This window comes from Colossoma macropomum, unplaced genomic scaffold (assembly GCF_904425465.1).
Source record: "Colossoma macropomum unplaced genomic scaffold, Colossoma_macropomum, whole genome shotgun sequence".
In the NCBI taxonomy this organism is placed as follows: domain Eukaryota; kingdom Metazoa; phylum Chordata; class Actinopteri; order Characiformes; family Serrasalmidae; genus Colossoma; species Colossoma macropomum.
In genome coordinates, this window is record NW_023495870.1 from 408,135 (window position 1) to 428,407 (window position 20,273).

At 37.1% G+C, this 20,273-nt stretch overlaps 2 protein-coding genes across 2 annotated transcripts in view; one reads left to right on the forward strand and one right to left on the reverse strand.

Moving 5' to 3' along the window:
• Positions 1-242: 242 nt before the first annotated feature.
• dnajc27 (DnaJ (Hsp40) homolog, subfamily C, member 27) lies at positions 243-8,837 on the reverse strand. The gene is made up of 7 exons (XM_036563698.1): positions 8,216-8,837; positions 7,877-7,959; positions 7,460-7,529; positions 6,927-7,091; positions 5,928-6,050; positions 5,354-5,514; positions 243-3,198 (listed from the first exon to the last, which is right to left on the reverse strand). Exons 1-7 carry the CDS (start codon positions 8,300-8,302, stop codon positions 3,066-3,068), a joined length of 822 nt encoding a protein of 273 aa, XP_036419591.1. The 5' UTR covers positions 8,303-8,837; the 3' UTR covers positions 243-3,065.
• A 1,799-nt stretch (positions 8,838-10,636) lies between these two features.
• Positions 10,637-20,273, forward strand: part of efr3ba (EFR3 homolog Ba (S. cerevisiae)) — a 36,800-nt gene continuing 27,163 nt past the window's right edge. Inside the window, 2 exon segments of the mRNA XM_036563703.1 lie at positions 10,637-10,956; positions 19,507-19,583. Coding sequence (XP_036419596.1) covers positions 10,950-10,956; positions 19,507-19,583 — 84 coding nt within the window. The 5' untranslated portion in view covers positions 10,637-10,949.

Here is a 20,273-nt window from a genome sequence, read left to right on the forward strand (position 1 = left end):
TGCCTATGAGTACAAAACTAGAAAATCATCTTAACATCAGGGGTGTCTATTTGTTCCAATGTAAAACAAACAGAGGAACTGTTTACAAAACCAGGAAGTCCACATCAGGCAATGCTAGCAAATAACTGATTTATTGGCCATGCTCTAATCTCAATCCAAACACCTTTATAGTAGTGAGGAAACAGAGAGGTGATATTTCCATTATTGCCATTGTTTTCAAATCTAAAGGAAACATCCAAGCCCATTGTAATTGTTCTTTTATTATAAAATTCAAATGGAAAAAGTGAATGTGGTGCAAAAAGACAAGTTCTGAAAACCTTCTCCCACAGAGTAGCGAAATAAGATTTCATCTCAAGCAATATAGTTTTGCACTGTCCAGTTTTATATCATTAAAGACATTTGATTAAGCATGCCGTCCTCCCATGCTATTAATTCACTTTAATATCCTTACTAATCAGTTGTCAAGTGAATGAAAGTGAAAGAAAAAGGCCTGTAGATGTTTTCAGACAAAAACAATAAGGAAATCAAATTTAGTTAATAAACTTCAGATTTTGTTCTACCACAGAAAGTTAGCAACCATTTATAGGTACCAACACTTCATTTGTATTAAAACGCTAAATATACTGAATAGAAACAAGAGCACAAATACTCCAAAAGGGCAAACAAGGCAATACATTATCCAATGCCCACAAAATGCTTAAAAATTCAGAATAAGTACTCATAATAAATGAATACTTAACTAAATGAATGGTAAGTATATGCAAATAAATACATGTGGTAAAAATATTCATTACAGTTACATTGCACATGAACACTCACATCAAAGGAGTATAGTTTATATATCTCTCACAAGTCATATAAAAATACAAGTTCTTAAATATCATGCAAGATATGATACACAGTTGTGTAACAGTGATAACCTAGATGTAAATTGACATTTGTTGTCATAACCAGTGTTGGCACATCTACACACTTTTCTGAACATCTTTGCCATCTTAAAACTGACGATTAAAGCTACAACCCGCACGTTTTTAGAGAAAATTTACATTTAAAGAAACTATAGTAAAACATTACTCAGTTTAAACATATTAGTAAATATCCACAATGAAAACATGGAGATGAAATTCAGTTCCTGGATGAATAAATTCCTCTGGTCACATCCTCTACAACAACCTAAACATTCTAAGAACTAATCCATTGTAGGTTTATCATGTTACATGCATGTGTTTGTGTAAACAAAACTCTTTCGCCTCTTAGTATAATGGCTGAGGAACCACAATCCATACTGTATTAAAATATGACATTACAAATGATGTGACTTTATAATTTTTAGCTGTGTAAACAAATGTTACATGTTACAAATCATACTATCCATGCAAAGAGACTTTGCATTAAGCATCTCTACATATAACACAGTGTATTGTAAAGCTTCATTAGCCTGTCCATTCATACATAAACATAACAATAAATCACACTTGGCACCACAACTTGTAATATCTGCCCCATGAGTAAAAAAGCATAACAAATGACATTATCTGCAAAAACAATCATCAGATTGTCTCTGAACAGCAGTTTAATGATTTTTAAAAGCATATTTACTCAGTAAATGTCCCATGACTCAAATTATAATAAATATTACACACTGTTCTGCAACAGGAAAGCTGATTCGGATGTTTTCATACAGTAAGAAAAAACATTAATGATCTAAAATGTATGTTTTTGATGACAAAGCAATGATGGTCTTTTAATATAATTAGGAGGGACATAAAATAAAGAAGATTAGCAGGAAAACTAAACTTTCTCTGGGGTTATTCTGGGGGCAAATCATAAAAATGACTGAGATCTAGCAGTCTTCCTGTTGTATCTGTCAATCTATGATAATCAAGTATGATAACCAAGTCTTGGTCTAGTGTTGTCACTATCTAACACATTAGAGCTAAGCCCTAACAGAGGGCAAGTGGTGCAACCCCAATGGTGCATTTGCACTGCTCTGGTGTGTCGATGGACGTGAACGCATCCTCTCCGCCTCAGTTTGTTAGAATTAAAAACATTAAAGACCAATTAGGATTTAAGTCACTGATTACCACTTGCATTCAACATCAGGTATTTCAGTCTATTAACATGCAACCAACCATTTTCCGACCGGATTTAAAATTTTGGAGGTAAACAGTCGTGTTTAAATATACATTAGCTCTCACTGCTGGTATTTTGTGCCGTGTAGCAACATTTGAAAAACGGAACCAATGTTGCATACCTTGCTGCAGACATGAATCATGCAAACACTAGCTGCCTCCTGATTGGACAGATGCATTGCATTGGCCGGATTCATTTGCATAAAGTTCAGCCCTGCTCAACTTTTCAGTGCTTCCCTATACTTGACAAGTAGGACCCATCATGCACCAAGTGGCTGTGTCTGACGGAAACAATGCTTCCCGTTGAAAACAAATAGGATAAATGGGTGTTGACGTGCCGGAGCAGTGTAAATGCAGTATAAGGACATTGCTTCTCCATATCCCTGTGCCAACTTCTGGCACAAACATACAGGCCACATTATGAGAATAAGTAATGTAATATGTCCATTTTCACATACTGTGTTCGTGTAATTCTCACTTATTAGGCCTGAAGAAGAAGTTATAGCAGCAACGTGATGATGATCCTCTTATAGCAGAGAGAAACTCATTGATGTATAATTAGATGAAGAACTGATATAAACCATAGTTTTCTGACATTTCTTATTCTTGGATAAAACAAAGTTCTGTGTTAAGTTGGTAATTTTGGAGGTATTTATGCCTTTTTAATCCAAAAATGAATATTTAAATATCTAGTAACAAGTGTGCATTCAAATGGGGTTTTAACTGCATGTTTATTAAGCACAAAAAGTTAAAGAAAAGAAAAAACTTGAAGGGGAAAAAAAAAACTTTCACCAAACAGTGAAAGCGTTTAGGTGGCATAGGAAATGCATGATATGATTCTCAGGTAGGATCTTTCTTTTGGTAAAGGCAGAGGGAGAATAACTTGTAAAGTGATGTTTTTCTGCATGTGGATGTGTCTATTTGCATATGCTCCTACTTGATATTCTTGAGCAGGGATGTTCGAGCGTTGACCACTGCTTTAAAGGCGTCCTCACTGCCTGGTGCCACACATTTGTCTGGGTGTAGTAGCACAGCTAGCTTCCTGTATGCCTTGTTGACTTCCTCCCTATGAGTTAAACAACAAATTTATGCCATAGTATTTGCTATCAGATCTGATATGAGAACTTCCAACTTACACTTCTGAATAACAGCTGATGAAATCACAAACAAAGGGAAAGCACAATTAATGACTCCTTATTTTCGCTGTTCACTGATGAGAGCCATCTTTAAAAAGGAGAAGTTTGAGAAGTTTCAATCAGGTTTTCATTGTAACCATAGTTCTAAAACAGCACTGGTTCATGATGTCAATGACCTCAGGCTTAGTGTTGATGCACAAAATCCTTCTATTTTGGTCTTATTGGGTCTTAGTGCTTTTGATACCGCTGATCACAAGATTCTGATCTACCATCTTGAATAAAGAGTAGGCCTCTCAGACACAGTTTTAGAATACATTATATTATATTTATTTAATGGTTCTTAGTTTCACTAAAAAATCGTTCATTGAAAAAATAACATTTTTTGGGGAGTCCCATGAGATCCAGTTTTAGGGCCTTTGCTTTTCTCTTTGTACATGTTACCACTAGGTGATGTCACTAGGATATCAATTTTCATAGCTATGTTGATGATATGCAATTATACATTTCTATACCTCCTGAAAATCAAGACTCTGTTGACAGGCTTACCAGCTGTAGGTCATATATTTCACATTAAAAATCAAGAAAAGAACTGAAACTTAACCTTGGTAATAAAATTCAGAGAAAAATGTTTTATGAGAAGATATGTTCTTTAGCTTCATACTCCAAACCTAAAGTATGAAATTTTTGTGTAATCTTATTCTTATATTATATAATTAATCTTATTATATAATAGATTCTAAGCTCTGTTTTATCCTGCATACAAATGCAGTCACTAAAGTAGCTTTTCATCATTTGAGAAATATTGCTAAAATTCAACCTTTTCCATCCCAGAATGCACAGAAACTTGTTTATGCATTTGTTTGAGCACAGTTGATGACGGTGATGGTCTTTTTTTTTACTGGGCTTCCTAAGAAAACTACCCATCTTCTACAACTCGTACAAAATGCAGCAGCACGCATCCTAACAAAAACAAAAACCACCCCTGTTTTGAAAGAACTGCACTAGCTACCTGTATCTTTTAGGATAGATTTTAAAGCTCTGCTATTAATTTTACGGCTCTAATGGCCTAGCACCTGCTTACATAACAGAATGTCCCTGTTTTGTTCCAACACATGACCTTAGATCTGTAGATAACAGCCTTCTGCAAATACCTCTGGTAACATCCAAAAATGAGGGAAGGCCTCTTTTGGTGATTATGCTTTTAAAATGTGAAACTCAATGTCAAGTTTCATTAGACAGCCAAGCTCTGTGCACACTTTTAAAAAACATTTGAAAATGTATCAAGCTTAATTAAAATTCTACGTCTTTTTGGTATTTAACTTAATTTGATCTGTATCATTTTGGCAGATTTATGAAAAAAATTAGTATTAAGAGTAGAATTATTCAAAACATATGCCATGGATTTCAGCACCAGACATTTTCCATGATGTCATTCTAAACATTCTAAACAGTACAGTGTAGTCTTTAAGGCCATTTTGCATCAGAACACAGCTAAAAACACAAAGCACAAAGCAGGTAAAAGTGGTGGGACAGTATAAGAAAGGTAACTAGCTAAAGAACAAAAATTGTCTTTGGTATCTGTAGTGAGAGTATGTCAGGTAAAAGAGGACTAGGTCAAAGCAATAAATTAAAGTTGGACATAAATAAATACGCTTAATATAGGCTACTACTATGATTATGATTATTATTACTTACTTTAAATAATTCTTTACCACTAACAACTGAATTATTTAACAAAAATTGGTTAAATTCAAAGATAAATTTAGCAAGGTTAACATATAGTTAGTACAGTTTTGGTTGCAGTAATAGAGATTAGTCTGTAGTACAGAATAACTTCATCTATTTCTGTAGATTATTAGGGGCACATTGAATCCGCCAGTCAGTGAGAAAATAGCCTTACTATTGCACAACAGCACATAGCGTGCAGTACAAAACCCCAGATTCCAAACATTCATTAAGTAATAGGAAATGTGGAATTACATAAGACTGTAAACACATCTTCAAAATTCACATTTTAAATCCAAAAAAAGCCCTAAGATAATGGTGTTATTGAATGTCACAAAACATTTAGTCCCTCTTTCTTACCTTGTTGCCCCAGGCTTAACTCCCAGCATGTCCCAGCTGTCTTTACTGTTGCGAATACGTCGAATGGTGTCAGCTTGCTCTTTGGTGAAGCCTATGCTCACCTCTGGTGCAGGCTTCTTCCCTCCATTCTCACACATATCAGTTATGGAGGAGAAAAAGGCCTGTTGAACAATGATCACAAAGTTTTAGAAATCCATTAATAACTTAGTGTTAACTAGCATGCAAATTATTTTTTGCATTTAAAAGATGGTTGTTAACAGAAGTTATTAACAGAGATGCACTCTGTCAATAGCTTTTAGAAGTACAAAGTACTAAACCTGCTAATATCATGTACTGTTAGCAACATGAGCTTGGAATCAGTGGATATTTGTGTATAGGCCCAAAGTCTGCATGTTGTGCTTTGTACCATTCTTGTCCATCAGAAACAACTATGCTCAATTTAGACAATGCTGACAGGGTTATTAAACATCCCATTTTTCAACTCAAGCTTGAGATGCAACAAAGTATAACTTAACGTGCATACACAGCATAATGGTATCTGTATTACTCATATAAACATTTTGAGAATACAAACCTGAAACATTTCACTAATGCCTTCACCACTCTGAGCAGATGTCTCAAAGTAGTGGAAACCTCTGCTTTCTGCCCACAGTCTGCCTTCACTCTCATCCACCACACGTCTTTTAGTCAAATCAACCTGCAAGAATGAGTGGCTGCATTTTAGATCGCTCTATCTACACCACACAAAAAACTTCAAGAATAGTTTCTCAACCCTAGTTCTAAAACACTCATTTCACCTCAGAAAAGGCTAGTAAATAAGCTGAGTAATTGGATCAGAACAGAGTACATGAGCGGTGCAGAGCGAGAGCGAAGTGACATGATTTTCCTGTGTAGACCTTTTTTTTTTTTTCAGAAAGCGTCTGTGTCCTTTCTCTCCCCGAAATCGCTCCAATACTGCTTCATCCTATGAGCCCGACAGTCCTTTTTCCCCTCTACACTGACTACCTCTGCGTGACATAAGTGATGCATCAGCGTGACTGCTACAGCTCGCACATCATAGCAACAGAGTGCTACAGATATTGAACACAATTAGTCTTGTGTCATCCATTTTGCTGTGCAAATGGTAAAGCAAACTGCATTAAAAGCATGTGCACTGTACTCCGACGTTTTCTAGCTTGTGATTTGGCTGTTGTTTCAAGTCTAGTGTCTAGAGTGTCTTGTCGTTCAAGGCATACAATAAATATCATGAGAATAAATCATATGGAGCAGACATTGAGCAGGTTTTATTTTCTCACATGGGTGAGGAGTAGGAAATAGAAAACTCGGTGCAGAGCTTTAGCAAAGTGATTACAGAACGCTTTGAGCGAGGAATGGAAATGTCTACCACTCCAATCCACTCTACTCAAATAATCTGGATCAGAGAAAATACTAAAATGTGATGGGCAGGGCTACTCTGGGATCCAGGTTGGGAAGCCAAAGTGGACGCTTTGATACCAAACAATATAACTGCATATGAAGCAATTGCCTATAAAATGTAAACAAATTCAGAATATGTTGGAAAGAAGAAGCTGACCTTGTTCGCACACACAACAAAAATAATGCTTTCCATGTTGGCTTGTGAGCCCATCTCTTGCTTCATCTCTGTGAGCCAGCTGTCCAGGGCATCAAAGCTCTCTCTCAGTCCCACGTCGTACACCAGGATCACCCCTTGTGAGTCTTTATAGAACTCATTACGCACCTGGAGAACCACAACACAACATTACTAAAAGTAGCATGGCACACTAATAAACAGTTTCAGAGTCATCAACGACATAATGAGTTTCAATTCAGGAAATCAGCATCAAATCCAATTTATGCAATGCTATGTTTTGACTTAAATTCAGTAATGAACATCCACTATTGCATGTCAAAGTCTGACAAGCTCTCAGTGACACAGAAACAACAGCTCAAAGCTACCCCTCTGTGGCCAGTCAGTTTACTGTTCATTACAATAATCTTGACAATGCATGCTGGAACACCATGATATTGACCACCATGTGGGAAGAACTAAGCTAACAATTTTTAGAGTTGTTCTTTATTTTTTTTAATGAAGAATCACATCAATACCTCATAGAAGAACGGATGTCCTGCCATGTCAAAAATGTTTACTTTTATTTCTCTGTCTCGCACTTGAACCCTTGAAAGAAAAAAAGGAAAGGAAAGAAAGTCAAAAATCAAGCATTTCTCAAACAATGCGGTGGGTTTGCTAAATGTGAAAATAAACTATAACCTCACAATTTATTATTAGTATTTTTTGTTATCAGAGTAACAAAAAAATATGTTGTTCTGTTTAATTAAACAGATCCCAGGAGTATTAAGTTACGTTTACCACTGTTGGCGAGCAACAGTCAAAACTTTTAAAAACTGTAAGAACCTATCTATAGGAAATCTAAAGAAAGACATCATTCTCAGATACAAGTAGATACTACAAAAAAAAACAACAACAAACAAACAAACAACAACAACAACAAAAACACTACTTACTTGGTCACCCCATAATCTATACCGATTGTGGCCAGATACTTGGGTACAAATCGCTTCTCGCAGTACCGTTTAATAATGCAACTCTAAAAGAAAAAAGTACACAAATAATGTTACTTGTTATTATCATGTTATGATTCATATGCGGAACCGGGAAAATGTTCAAAAGCTGTTAAAAAAGGTTACGAGAAACTGTCACTTAAGAAAAGGAACACTTAGCTAGCTAGACAAGTCAGACAGACACATATTTACATTATATATCTTCTTGTATCAGTTTTTGTAGCAGCAAACAAGAGTCAGCTGGATAGCATCATCCGCTAACCAACCAGACACCTAACCTACCTTTCCAACCTCTGCATTCCCAAGGCTGATAACCTTAACCCGCAGCGACTTTTTATTCTCTCTTCTTTTCTGCACATTTGTATCCATTTCCGCAAAACAGTGTAACTATTAATCTATTAAGACTAGCAGCTAGGACGGTTACTGTCAGCTATTAATACACAGATAGCCACAGGCTACATGTATGTACACATATCCTAGCTAGCTGTAAATAGTAAAGGGCAACGAGAGCATGTAACAACTAGCTAAAGCAATGGAAGGCATTTCGCTAAACCTAGCTAATGGACGTCTACTACATTTTCTTGTCACTGATTAGTCAACGATTTAAAACATAAATAATACTTAACACCGTGATTATTTACTGGTATTCTCTTAGCGACAATAAAACAAAAAGACTTCCCAGCTGCGCCTTACAACATATAAATAACTAGCGAGCTACCTAGCATATTTTAGTTCTAAGATTTGACTCAGCAGATTCAACACACACGAAACATAAAACATTAAAACGAAGTATCTCCTGTTCACAGTTTCAAAGACTTATATGATTAGAGAGGACATTTCATAAAACAACTGCAAAAGCTTGAAATGTAAAATAACAGCGAAGGCTCACTTCAAACTAATCGAGGCAAACCTATCCATAAAGCGGAAAGGCGTTCCTATAGCAACAGCAGCAAACGAGTCGTTTGCAATTGGCGCAACACATTCGACAAAAATAAAATAAAATAAAATATAATTATATAAAATAACATAGAATTACATAAAATAACACCATGTACATTTTAAATATACCTAATTCACATTTTAAATCTATTTTCTGTGCTCTTTCTTGTCAGCTCGTAATTAAGGCCAGTCAGACTAGGTGGGGAGGGGTGGCCATAGGGGAGATGCAGAAGTGGGCTGGATCTACATTGGATAAAAGTTAACAGTTTTGTTGGTCTGACTAGTGTGCTCACACTCTCCCTACAGAAAAAGGGACTTGCTTATAGGAGCATTAACACCAAACGTCTTATAGATTTTAGTTATACTGATAGCCCTACAGCTGTGAAGATGCCACTGCAGAGTTTTCCAAATTTTCCAAATCTTCCAAGTTTTCCAAGCCTGCCAAGTCTGCCTAGTCTTCCAGGTCTTCCACGTTTTACAGGTCTTCCAAGTCTTCCAGGTCCTCGTGCCCTCTTACTGGACTGCAGCACTCTCTTGGACCATCAAGTCTGGGGTGGTGAGAAAACATAAAGAGTTTTCTTTCCTTAACATCCTGTTATATTCTGAAATATAAGGTTTCTAATTTTCAGTGTTTCTATTTTAAAATGGAATTCATTTTAAAAGATTATGTCAAATAAAAGATATTATACAACATATTCTGAAGCATAATTTGAAACATAATGTAGGTCTTGCAAAATAGATTTGGCTGTACTAGAGATGGCTGCTGCAGGATGAAAATTCTCACTTATGAGTCTAAAACTGTATGCAGATTATCTCTGAGCCATTTCACATGTTAAGGATCAGGCGCTTGAGCCTCTGCTACAGTACTCTGAGTAATCCAGCGTCCACAAGGGCTCCGAAAATGGATTTAGGTTGCGGTTACATAGCAAGTTTAGATGAAAAATAAATTACATTTGACTTTAGTTTAATAATGTAAGCAAAAATGCAACACTCTGTATAGCATTCAGTAGTTATAGTAGTATGGTATTGGAGATATCTGGTTTGAACATTGACAAACAAATTAAATAATTCTTAAAAGAAAAAAAAAGAAAAACAAACAAATGAAGACAGAGGTGTACCCAGAACAACCACAAACACTTTAGATTTCATTTCAGACTTTACATCGATTCCCACAGCAATCAAATGTGTTTTGTTCAAATCTATCAGCAGTACAACAAATTTAACTTAACAAAGCATTGAGGGAGAAATATAAACACGTGACCAAAAAATGCATAGAAATAAGTATGTTCATGACCTTTATTACTTACAGTAAGAGAGACCAGCTGAATAATTTAAAATGTTCATTACGATCATGGAGACCACTGTTTATTTAAGATTCAGTTGGGTAGGATGACTCATTTTAATAAAATTAAATCGAGTTTAATTGAGTAATCATGACAGCCCTTGTCAACTGTAATCCAAAATGTCTTGAGATTATTATGGCTACATGATACATGATTGAAGATAAATACTTCTTATTTAAGAAGAAGGATAAAATAAAAAAAACCCTTTGCTTTTACGTAGAGAATAGGACCGGGTAAGGGGAGTGGGTGGGTTGCGTGATTGATGTTTGCCTGCACCAGTGGTCTTTTGCCTCTCTCTGTCTTTCCTCAGGCTGCGTCAGACTCTCACTCTGACTTATACCCTCCCCCTTTTTTCTCTCTTTGTTTCGCCTGAGTGGTCAGGGGGCGTGTGTTTCTCAGTGATGAGAAGGGGGTGTGAATGAGGAGGGTGCGCATATACGTATGTGTCTGTACAGTATGTGTGCGTGTAAGTGTGTATGTGTGTATTTGTGCAGCTGTGTATGAAACCAGCTCTGAGAGAAAGAGAGAGAGGGAGAGGGAGAGAGCTGTGTGGCAGTGTTGGGAAAATCCAAGGTCATTGGAGCTTGGTCACATGTGCCGTGAGTGAGCGTGTGTGAGGCTGAGCGTGCATTAATGTGTGTGTCTGGCTATGTGACAGAGACAGGGAGAGAGAGAGGGAGACAGAAAGAGACGCTTGAGGCAGAGAACAGGGAATTTCATCAGTGTTTCCATCGATGTATGGTAAGGACTAATCTATGTGTGTGTGCTATGCCTGTGTGCATGTGCTTGTGTGTATGCGTGTGTATGCGTGTCTCTAGGTATCATTCCCGCTGTGCTTGTGCAGTGAGTGTTCATGTGCGTTTACAAGAGATGATGGCGCACAGGATGATATATGGATGAGACAGGATGAGTACAGGATGATGCTGCAGCAACAGATTGCATGCAGCATCTCTTCAATATTATATTCACTTGTGCTATGAGTGAATGTGCACCTATTTGGGCTTGTGATCTCTAGGAGAATGCAGTGTTTTGGCGTTAACCACTAAAAGCATTATGATATTTTATGTAAGGGTCGACAACACTGCAAAAAAATAAAAAATAAAATCATGTAGATGTATTTTCACATTATATAATATGTATTATAATATTTCTTCTTTGTCTGATGTTGGAATAAACAAAATGCTCTAGCGTTTTTAACCTTTCAGCATTTAAGCAGAAACAACAATAATGTCCAAAAATTGGTACAAATAAATAAATAAAATAAAACTTAATAATATATATAATAATATCTAAGTTTGTGCAGTTTCTATTACGGGTGTAACAACGGACTCACCAACTATTAAATTTGATTCACGATACTGGGTTCATGATTCGGTATTCTCACAGTAATTTGAGCAAAATTTAAATGAAGAAAAATGCTGACTCTAATCATGTTGTTGCACAAATTATTATAATAACACTAGAACTGAAAGGCGGGAGGAGTGGTGGAGTGAGCTGTTAATTCGTGCTACTCGTTTGAAAACTTTAATGTTCAAGCAATGCAGTTTCATTAGATGGTATAATTAATAGAATGTCCATTCTCCACAATGTACATTATCACATTTTATCACAATGTCATGATACATTATTATACCCCAATTAACAGTGCCGCACAGTGTTGTTTTTGTGTATAAGTTGTCTATTATTGGTCTAAATCCGTCTTTGTGTTTTAACATGCAGTTGTTCAGTGTACTAACGATACCCATGATATACTGTAGAGTGACATAATTTATAACAATAATGATACCATACATCATATTGCCCATCCTACTCTTATGAATATATTATCAGCAGCATAAATACATGCATCACCTCCTTTAAACAGATGTAGACAGGACAGCTTCTCTCCCAGCTCAGGATGCAGAAGGACATTATAGGCTGTCAGTCTTAGACTTTGATGGCTTTGTGCGGAAATGCCTTCGAGATGTGAGACTGACTCAGTTGTCCCACATGTGAAGTGAAGTTTATTTATAAATCATCTCTGATGCTTAGCCCAGATTTTTCCTGTAATTAAAACTTGTTCTGCACCTTGGGAGGAAATGGCAACTTCATTGCCGTTTTTCTCTGCTCTGATTCCCAAAGCGAGAGTTTACGTTTAGAGAGAACAATTTGATAGAAACATATTTAACATGTCTATAAGGTATAAGGATATGTTTCTTTTTCAAATGCATTAGACAAATAGGACATGACCAATATGAAACTTTATGAATTCCATGAGCTAAAAGTTTGATGATTACTAATGTCAGCCAATATAATTGAATATGGTCAAAGACTGGTAGACGTACATCAATAGTTTTCACTGAAGAGTGATTTGCTGACATGAGTATTAGTTATCAACTGTCATCGTTCTCAAACTCAAATAATCAGGAGAAACTAAAAAAGACATAAATGGTTTTACTCAATCAGACGTGTCTGTTTATCACAATGTAAAAAAAACAGATTCATTATTGGTGATTTACCAATAGGAGTTTCAAAGATACTGATAAAGCTACAGAATATCAATTATGACTGATATGGTCAGCCAACTGATATGTTGGTTGTGGCCTAAGTTTAAACTTTATATCTATCCATGAAGCAACTAACTTACAGAAGGTGATTCAGGTAATGGAGCAGGACATTACAAAAGAGACAGTAGTCTAGACAAATATGAAATCTAGTCCTGAACTAAAAAAGAATTGTCAATGGAGAATCCTCATGTTGTCCAGACTAAATTTACAGTTTGATGCAGTACTTCCTCACAAGCACCCCATTATCAGAAATGATCTTGTGCTTTTATATCTGATCAAAGAAGGTGCTCTTTCTGTGAAAGGTGATGAAATGAAGGCCATTAAAAGCTATGAGCAAGATATCCAATTCAAGATTGAAGAATGATTGTGGATGATGAAGAGAATGACTCATGCACTCATGCATGATTGTCATACCTTATGCAGACTGGATTATTACTTCTCTTCTGCTTTGTCACTGTTTGTTGCAAGGGCCCTTGGTGTCACTTTGAGTGGCTTTGATATTTTGCTTGTTTTGGGACTAAATCAGAGGCATGTTGCATCTGTGATGACAAGCATGCTAAATTTAGCCACTGTTTCAAGAATCCCTAATAAGTCAGAGAAACAGTGGAGCAACTGCATCATGAGCAATAGGGAACAATAAAGTGGGTGAAAGAGAGAGGGACTGTTTTGTGGGGAGTATTGGGAGTGCAGGGCCTAAAGGCATTGACAGATAGATTTTCCAGGCAGCAGTAGCTCCTCTGCACAGGGATTTGCACAGCTTGTTGTGTAATGCAATGGCTGTAGTAAAATTGAACAATACTGTAACAAGGCTGGACACCTGTTTTTTTTTTTTACTCTTTTTGTTCATTCTGTGTTTTGTATCAGTATTAGTTAAGGCATGCCTCAAATTCATTATTACAGTTTTTCTTTTGCATGGCAGATATGCACAGTTTTGCATTATTCTTGTAAAAATAAATGTGCCAGAAAGAGTTCCAGTATTTTTATCCAAAGTTGAACTTTTCAAATAAAAAGATATTATGCACTAAAAGTTTCATAAAAATGCCATATTTAAGTTTGTTCCCTGTAGAGGATTGTGTAGTAAATCAGCAAAACATGTAATTTGACTAAAGGTGTTCAGAGCTTTGCATATGTTTGTATGTGTAGGAATGCAGACAGGGTTTCCTGAAACTGTAGTGTTAATAAAATATAAACTGTGCAGGCATCATTTCGAAATAAAATTACTAAGGGTGCATCAAAGGTGCATCAGAAATACACTAGATGACCAAAAGTATGTAGACACCTGATCATCACACCTATATGAGATTTTGGACACCCCTTTCCAAAACCACAGGCATTAATTTGGAGTTGACCACTTCTTTGTGGCTATAATAGCATCCACTCTTCTTGGAAGGGTTTCCACAAGATTTTGGAGTGCGTCTGTGGGAATTTCTGCCCATTCAGCGCAAAGCAAAAAGCATTGATGAGGTTGAATACTTATGTTGGAAAAGAAGGTCTAGCTTGCAAACACTGTTCCAATTAATCCCAAAGGTGTTCAGTGATCAGGGCTCTGTGCAGGCCACCATAGTTCATCCACACCAGACTCATCAAACCATATCTTTATGGACCTCGCTTCGTGCCTTTGTGCCTTACCCAAACTGTTGCCACAAAGTTGGAAGCATGCTATGTTTAAAATGTCTTTGTATGTTGTAGCATTAAAATTAACCTTCCCTGGAACTAAGACCATTCATCCATCATGCTGCCACATAGTTAAGCATGCACATGTAATTGTGCTCACAAAACACAGTTCTTGTGTTGATGTTTCTTCCAGAGGCAGTTTGGACCTATGAAATGAGTGAAGAAACAGAAGATAAGCCATTTTTACATGGTACAGCTTTTGGCAGCCTCGCTCTGCAACATCCAGTATGCTAACAACAAAAGCTGCTAACTGTAGCACAATATACCATTTGGAGTGATCATGTGAACAATTCAGGTGCTATACGGATTAACTATAGTCCTCTAGACTACCAGAGCTGTTCTACATATGTAAAATGTTATCTATATGCTAAAACACTGGGAGGTTTGGTAGGCTCTCTCAGTGCACATATGCTGTGTAAATGGATATTCCCAAAGCTTAGCTGAGGATGTAAAAATTCAGACTGAGGGTTCAGTGCATGCATTTGAACATATAGAACTGGGCTTGTGTCAGTAGTACTTGCTGTTAGAATTATGGTGCCTTTGGAAAATGAGGACAAGGTCTGTGCTGGTGTTACTACTAGGTTTCTCAGACTTAATTATGTATTCTTCATGAGATTGCATTGCTAAGCAGATCTGAATGGTGCAATTCTCCTGTTTAAACCAGTTAACTATTTCGTAAGCAATAGCTTATTATTCTAATTCAGCAGATTAGTCTAATTCAGTTCAATGTTACAGGCCAGTCCTTGTTGTACATACTGAGGCATTTCTAGACAAGGTAGAGCAACAAAAAAGAACAGCTTGTAAGAAAATGCTTTGAAGTGATAAAACTGCCTGAAGATATTTCTGCCCAGGGCTCTTGGTGTTCCACGTGTCACCAGGATCTATGAGGCCCATGATGGGAATGAATATACAGTGATAAGAGAATTATGAAGGGGGGGGAATGGAAGGAAGCTGTGGAGGTATGGTTTATGGTCATGTCAGAAAGTTGGCATTGCAAAAACAAAAGTAAAACGAACATATAAATTAACACTTCTTTGCTCAAGAGACAGAAAATAGCTCCTTTTATGGAGGTTGTAAGAGCTCTGGCTTTTTGTTTTTTTGTCCACTCTTTTAGGTAGATGGATACTGTTTAAAGACTATGGGACTTCTCTCTGTTCATGGGTATAAACATATGCCCATTGAACTTTTAGGGATAAATGACCACCTTGCAAGCTATTTTACCTTGAAAACAAATACTATTCTTGTCTAGTTTGTAAGCTACGTGTACCTAAGCCTGTCACAATTATTACATAATCACCCAGTTGCAGTCGTTTGAGCTGGCCAAACAATTGTTTTTCATAGTTGTTAGCTTTCACAATCATATGTTTATGTCACAACAAGTAGAATTTAATCATATGCATTTTTTATCAGTTGGGTGAAGCAAATACATGTAAATTAAGCCAGAAAATGCATTTATTGTACATCATTGATCTTATGTACATCATTGATCTTATGAAAACAACAAAAGTTCTAACTTCTGACTTGGTGCTATAACACATTTAAAAGGCAGCAGTGAGTAATGTTTGTTAGTTTGAACTCAAACTGTTTTTGTCTTCAGTTGGGAGCTACCTAACTTTAATACAATTTAATTGTCTTCCAAAAAATACATTTAATTTGTTAATCACAATTATGTGGCAATTAATCATCACTTAAAATTTCATGATCTTGACAGGCCTACACCTACCCTGTGTCTACCTTCAGTGGCCATTTTATCAGGTACACCTACCATATAGGTTCACTTTGTAGGTGTACAATTACTTACTATAGCCTGCAAAACTTGTCAGCCACCCTCTACCCCATCCATCAATCAACACCATAGCCCCACTTAAATATTGTTTGGGTGGTGGACCATTCTCAGCACAGCAGTGACACCAAAAGTATGTGTTGCGTTGGTATGAGCGCAAGAGGTGTAGCTGCATTGTTGGGATGTTTAAACACACTTAATGTCATGTCAGCAGTGGTCCTATGGTGGTCTTTTTCAGTTGGTGAACACAAGTTTGAAGGTGGCTGACAAATTGTGAAGCAACAAATGGGCTACTGCCAGTTGCTGTATTCCTATATGTTAGGTGTACCTGAAAAAAATGCAAAGAGCATAGGTACAAGGTAGATGCTTAATAAACTGACATCTTAGTGTTTAGGGTCATGGCTCTGTTCAGTCCTATTTAGACATTTTACTTCTTTTACACAGTTAAAAATATATCTTTGTGTAACCTATAGTTTTGAAAGGACTAAGAATATAGTCTTTAAAACTGTTTTAACAATTTTGCAGGAAAAAGCCTATTGAAATTACTTAAAACAATGTCTTCATTTTTTCTCTTTGGAAATGAACAGCCGTTTGCTTTGCAGCACATTTTTGCAAGTGCATCGTGACTGGCTTACTTTTTTTTTGCTTCCATCTGAACAAAATGGGAGGGGAGACAGAGCTTGAAGGGAGAGAGAGAGAGCACTTTAAAGCTGCACTGGAGGAGTGGGTGGTGGAAGTCATCGGGCTGTCAGTTCTTCTGCCCAGACTCTTTGCAGTTTAGGGGTAGAGAGTGTCACACTGCGCTGCCTGAAAACACTCGCAGGCAGCCAAATCCGTGACTCACACTCACCTCCCCCACCTTATACCTCCTCCCCCTCAGGCCTGCCAGTCAAAGCCCAATTGCCAATCATGCAGTTCAACTCTGCAGGAAGCTTTGCAGCCAGAGATTTATGACTCATTACAGGCACAGTTACACTGACCTTCACAAGAACGTGCCATTTCTCTGATGGCAGAGTACTTATTTTCCCATTAAACTTGGCCTGAATCTCAGTGAAGTAGATTATAGGATATAGTTGACCATCATTTTATGTGAATGGTACACACAGCAGAGGGATATCAGGACTCTCAGAGTTGAGTATTTAGGGTAATGATCCAAAGGTGAATGGAAGGGATTTGTAATGGCTGTAATTTCACTTGCCCTTATTTTCCCTCCACTGTATGTACTATACACTGAATTGCCAGTTTATTAAGTACGCCTACCTTGTACCTATACTCACTGGCCATTTTATCAGGTATACCTACCATATACATGTGTTAAAGTGCATTGTTCTGAGAACATCAGCAGCTCCTTTGTTTGATGTGCAAATTTATGTTTTCTTGATTATGTCTATTTCCTTTACTCAGTGACAGCTTCTCGACAGCTACACATCCATTCAGACTCATAGCATTGAGTTGTTTTCTCACAGTGGAAGGATGGATCCTTGAGGATTTTTTTCACATTTGAAACAGTGGAAATTGATTTTCTCTTATTTCTCAAGGATGAATCATTTAAGTACTGCTTATCTGATGGTGACAGATTTGGTGGTCTACCAGGTATTGCGCAGTTATTAGGAGTCCCAATTTGTCAATATTTTTTAATAATTTTTGAACTGTAGTTTTGGAAACTTCTGATTTTCTTATTTTCCTTTGACTTCCCCCTTCATGATGCAAGTGGATTATCTAATATCTAATCACCTCTGAAAAATCCCCTAAAAGTGAATAACTTCTACTTAATGCCTGTATTGACTAGAAATAAATGAAAGGTGGCCTCTGGCTTTTGCACATTACTGTAGATGCACTTCACAGGTTTACAGCTACTGTCTGTAGCTTTTCTGATGCATGTTGCATAACTTGTCAGCTGCCATCTATCCCATCCATCAAGGGAAAGAGATCGCTATAGAACCACCTTTGACAGAAATTATTTGGTTGGTGGAGCATTCTCAGCACAGCAGTGACACAAGCGTGATAGTGGCATGTTAGTGTGTGTTGCGGTACTAGACATGTATCAAGCGCAACAGCGTGACTAGGTTGCTGCCACTGTTGAGTTGAAAATAGTCTGAAAATAGTGGTCCTATGGAACTCTGAAACTGACCACTGATTAAGGGCTAGAGAATGACTAATAATACAAAGTGAGCATGGAAATAAAGCTGTAGTCTCTAAATGAACAAGTACAAGGTGTAGCGATAAGGTAGATGTATCTAATAAAGTGGACAGTAAGTGTACACAGTATTTAAAACTCCAGTAATGCTGTTCCTGTCACTGCTGTCCTATAAATGGTCCACCAGCCATATATCTAGTCCTAGTTCCCTACCTGACAAATTATGCAACAACAGATGGGCTACAGTAAGCGACTGTATACTTACATGAAGTGCGCCTATAGCGTAGGTGCACCTGATAAAATGGCCAATAAGTGTAGGTACAAGATAGTTATGTCTAATAAATTGGCAATTCAGTGTAGCAGTCCTGGCAGACTTGCGTAGGACACGTGTGGCAGGACACAACATTTATTATTGAGGCAGTAATGGCAGGTTTGTGTGGGTGAAGCAGGCTGTTTCATCACTCTGGCTGCTTCGTGCTTGTTTATTCTCAACTGTGGTGACAGTCTCTCTCACTATGGTAATGGAATCAACAACTCCCTCCGTCCCAGGGGTCCTGCCAAGGTGTTCATTATTGACTCATCGGGACAGGTGGAGGGGTGAGGTCTATGTGTGTTTGTGTGTGTGTATTCTTGCACCTTTTGCACAGCATGGACTGTAAGGATATTTTTTCCAACAAAAGCTGTTGGTCATGTTAGAACTCATGTGAATGATTTTTTCAGAACAAGGATTCTCTGTCATCCTAAAATGATTCATTTGAAACATTGAGATGACTTCATAAATCCTGAAACTTATTGATTTTTACAATGGTTTTTTTTTACCCAAAGCTGCACACTGGACTGGACCTGGACTAATTCCTTTTTTCTAATTGACCCAGTCACTTACGAGATTGCAGTGCTCCAATCTCATTCGTTTAATGTGTTGGCTCAATAAATAAGCCCTACATGCAGTGTAATTACACGAACTTTCAATCAATGGAGAACCACAGCATGAAGATGACAGTGCACTTTTTTCTTGTTCCGTGCTGATGGGAAATTAGGTTCCTTTTGACTGCGTGTGCGTTTGTGTGAGAGACCTGCAATTCTTTGACTGGTAGTTAAGACCACCTTTCTGATGGATGCATCTCCAAGTCAGTTTCTCTTTTGTGTTTTAGGTGTATGTGGGTGCTGCGGGGCATTGAGACCCCGATACAAAAGGCTGGTGGATAACATCTTTCCAGAAGACCCAGAGGTAAGAGCTGATCAACACTTCAATAAGACACAGCTCCTCAGAGCCTAGCATTTACCAAAAATGTGTTGTATGCAAGTAGAGCTGTCATCAGCAATTATTTTAGTAATTGTGTCTCTAACAATTAATCTAACAATCTAACAATTATGTTGGTGTAATCAAGAATCAAGTAGTCAGTTTTTTTTATTCCCTTTTTTTAAAAAAAGGCCAAACAGTAGAAGTGGATTTAACTGAACAATACCAAACCGTGCAGAGCCTTTCAAAGATTCTGAAATATTTTATTTTTATTGAAAAATATTATTAAAAAGATTTTACACAATTAAAAAAATGGACAAATATAAAAATGCTAAAAATGCATATAAATAGATGTGCCTATCATTTCTTCATATTAGAGAGATCAGTATGGGGATTTTAAATATTCATTACCCTCATGCCAATTGCCAATTAATCATTGCAGATTCTGCGAGAAGTGCCGTAAAAGCAAACATCATTAATGTATTTGACTAGTTTGAGCGTTCAAACTATCCACAGTAGTGCAGCTTTCAAATGGCAAATTCCATTGATGGGTGTCTTAAATTTATCACCAAAATAGAGTGAGTCTGAAGCATCATTTACAAAGTCAAAACACAGCTGTCAGCAATATACGGCAAACTATGCTGGACAGTGCTCGTGAGAGACCTTTCAACGAGCATC

What these genes read in the sequence shown, in the direction of transcription:
- dnajc27 (XM_036563698.1), bottom strand. Translation starts at nt 8,302, where the DNA reads ATGGATACAAATGTGCAGAAAAGAAGAGAGAATAAAAAGTCGCTGCGG. An exon ending in ATAGATTATGGGGTGACCAA is followed by an intron (nt 7,530 to 7,876) that starts GTAAGTAGTGTT and finishes TTTTCTTTCAAG; the next exon opens with GGTTCAAGTGCGAGACAGAG. An exon ending in GACATCCGTTCTTCTATGAG is followed by an intron (nt 7,092 to 7,459) that starts GTATTGATGTGA and finishes GTGGTTCTCCAG; the next exon opens with GTGCGTAATGAGTTCTATAA.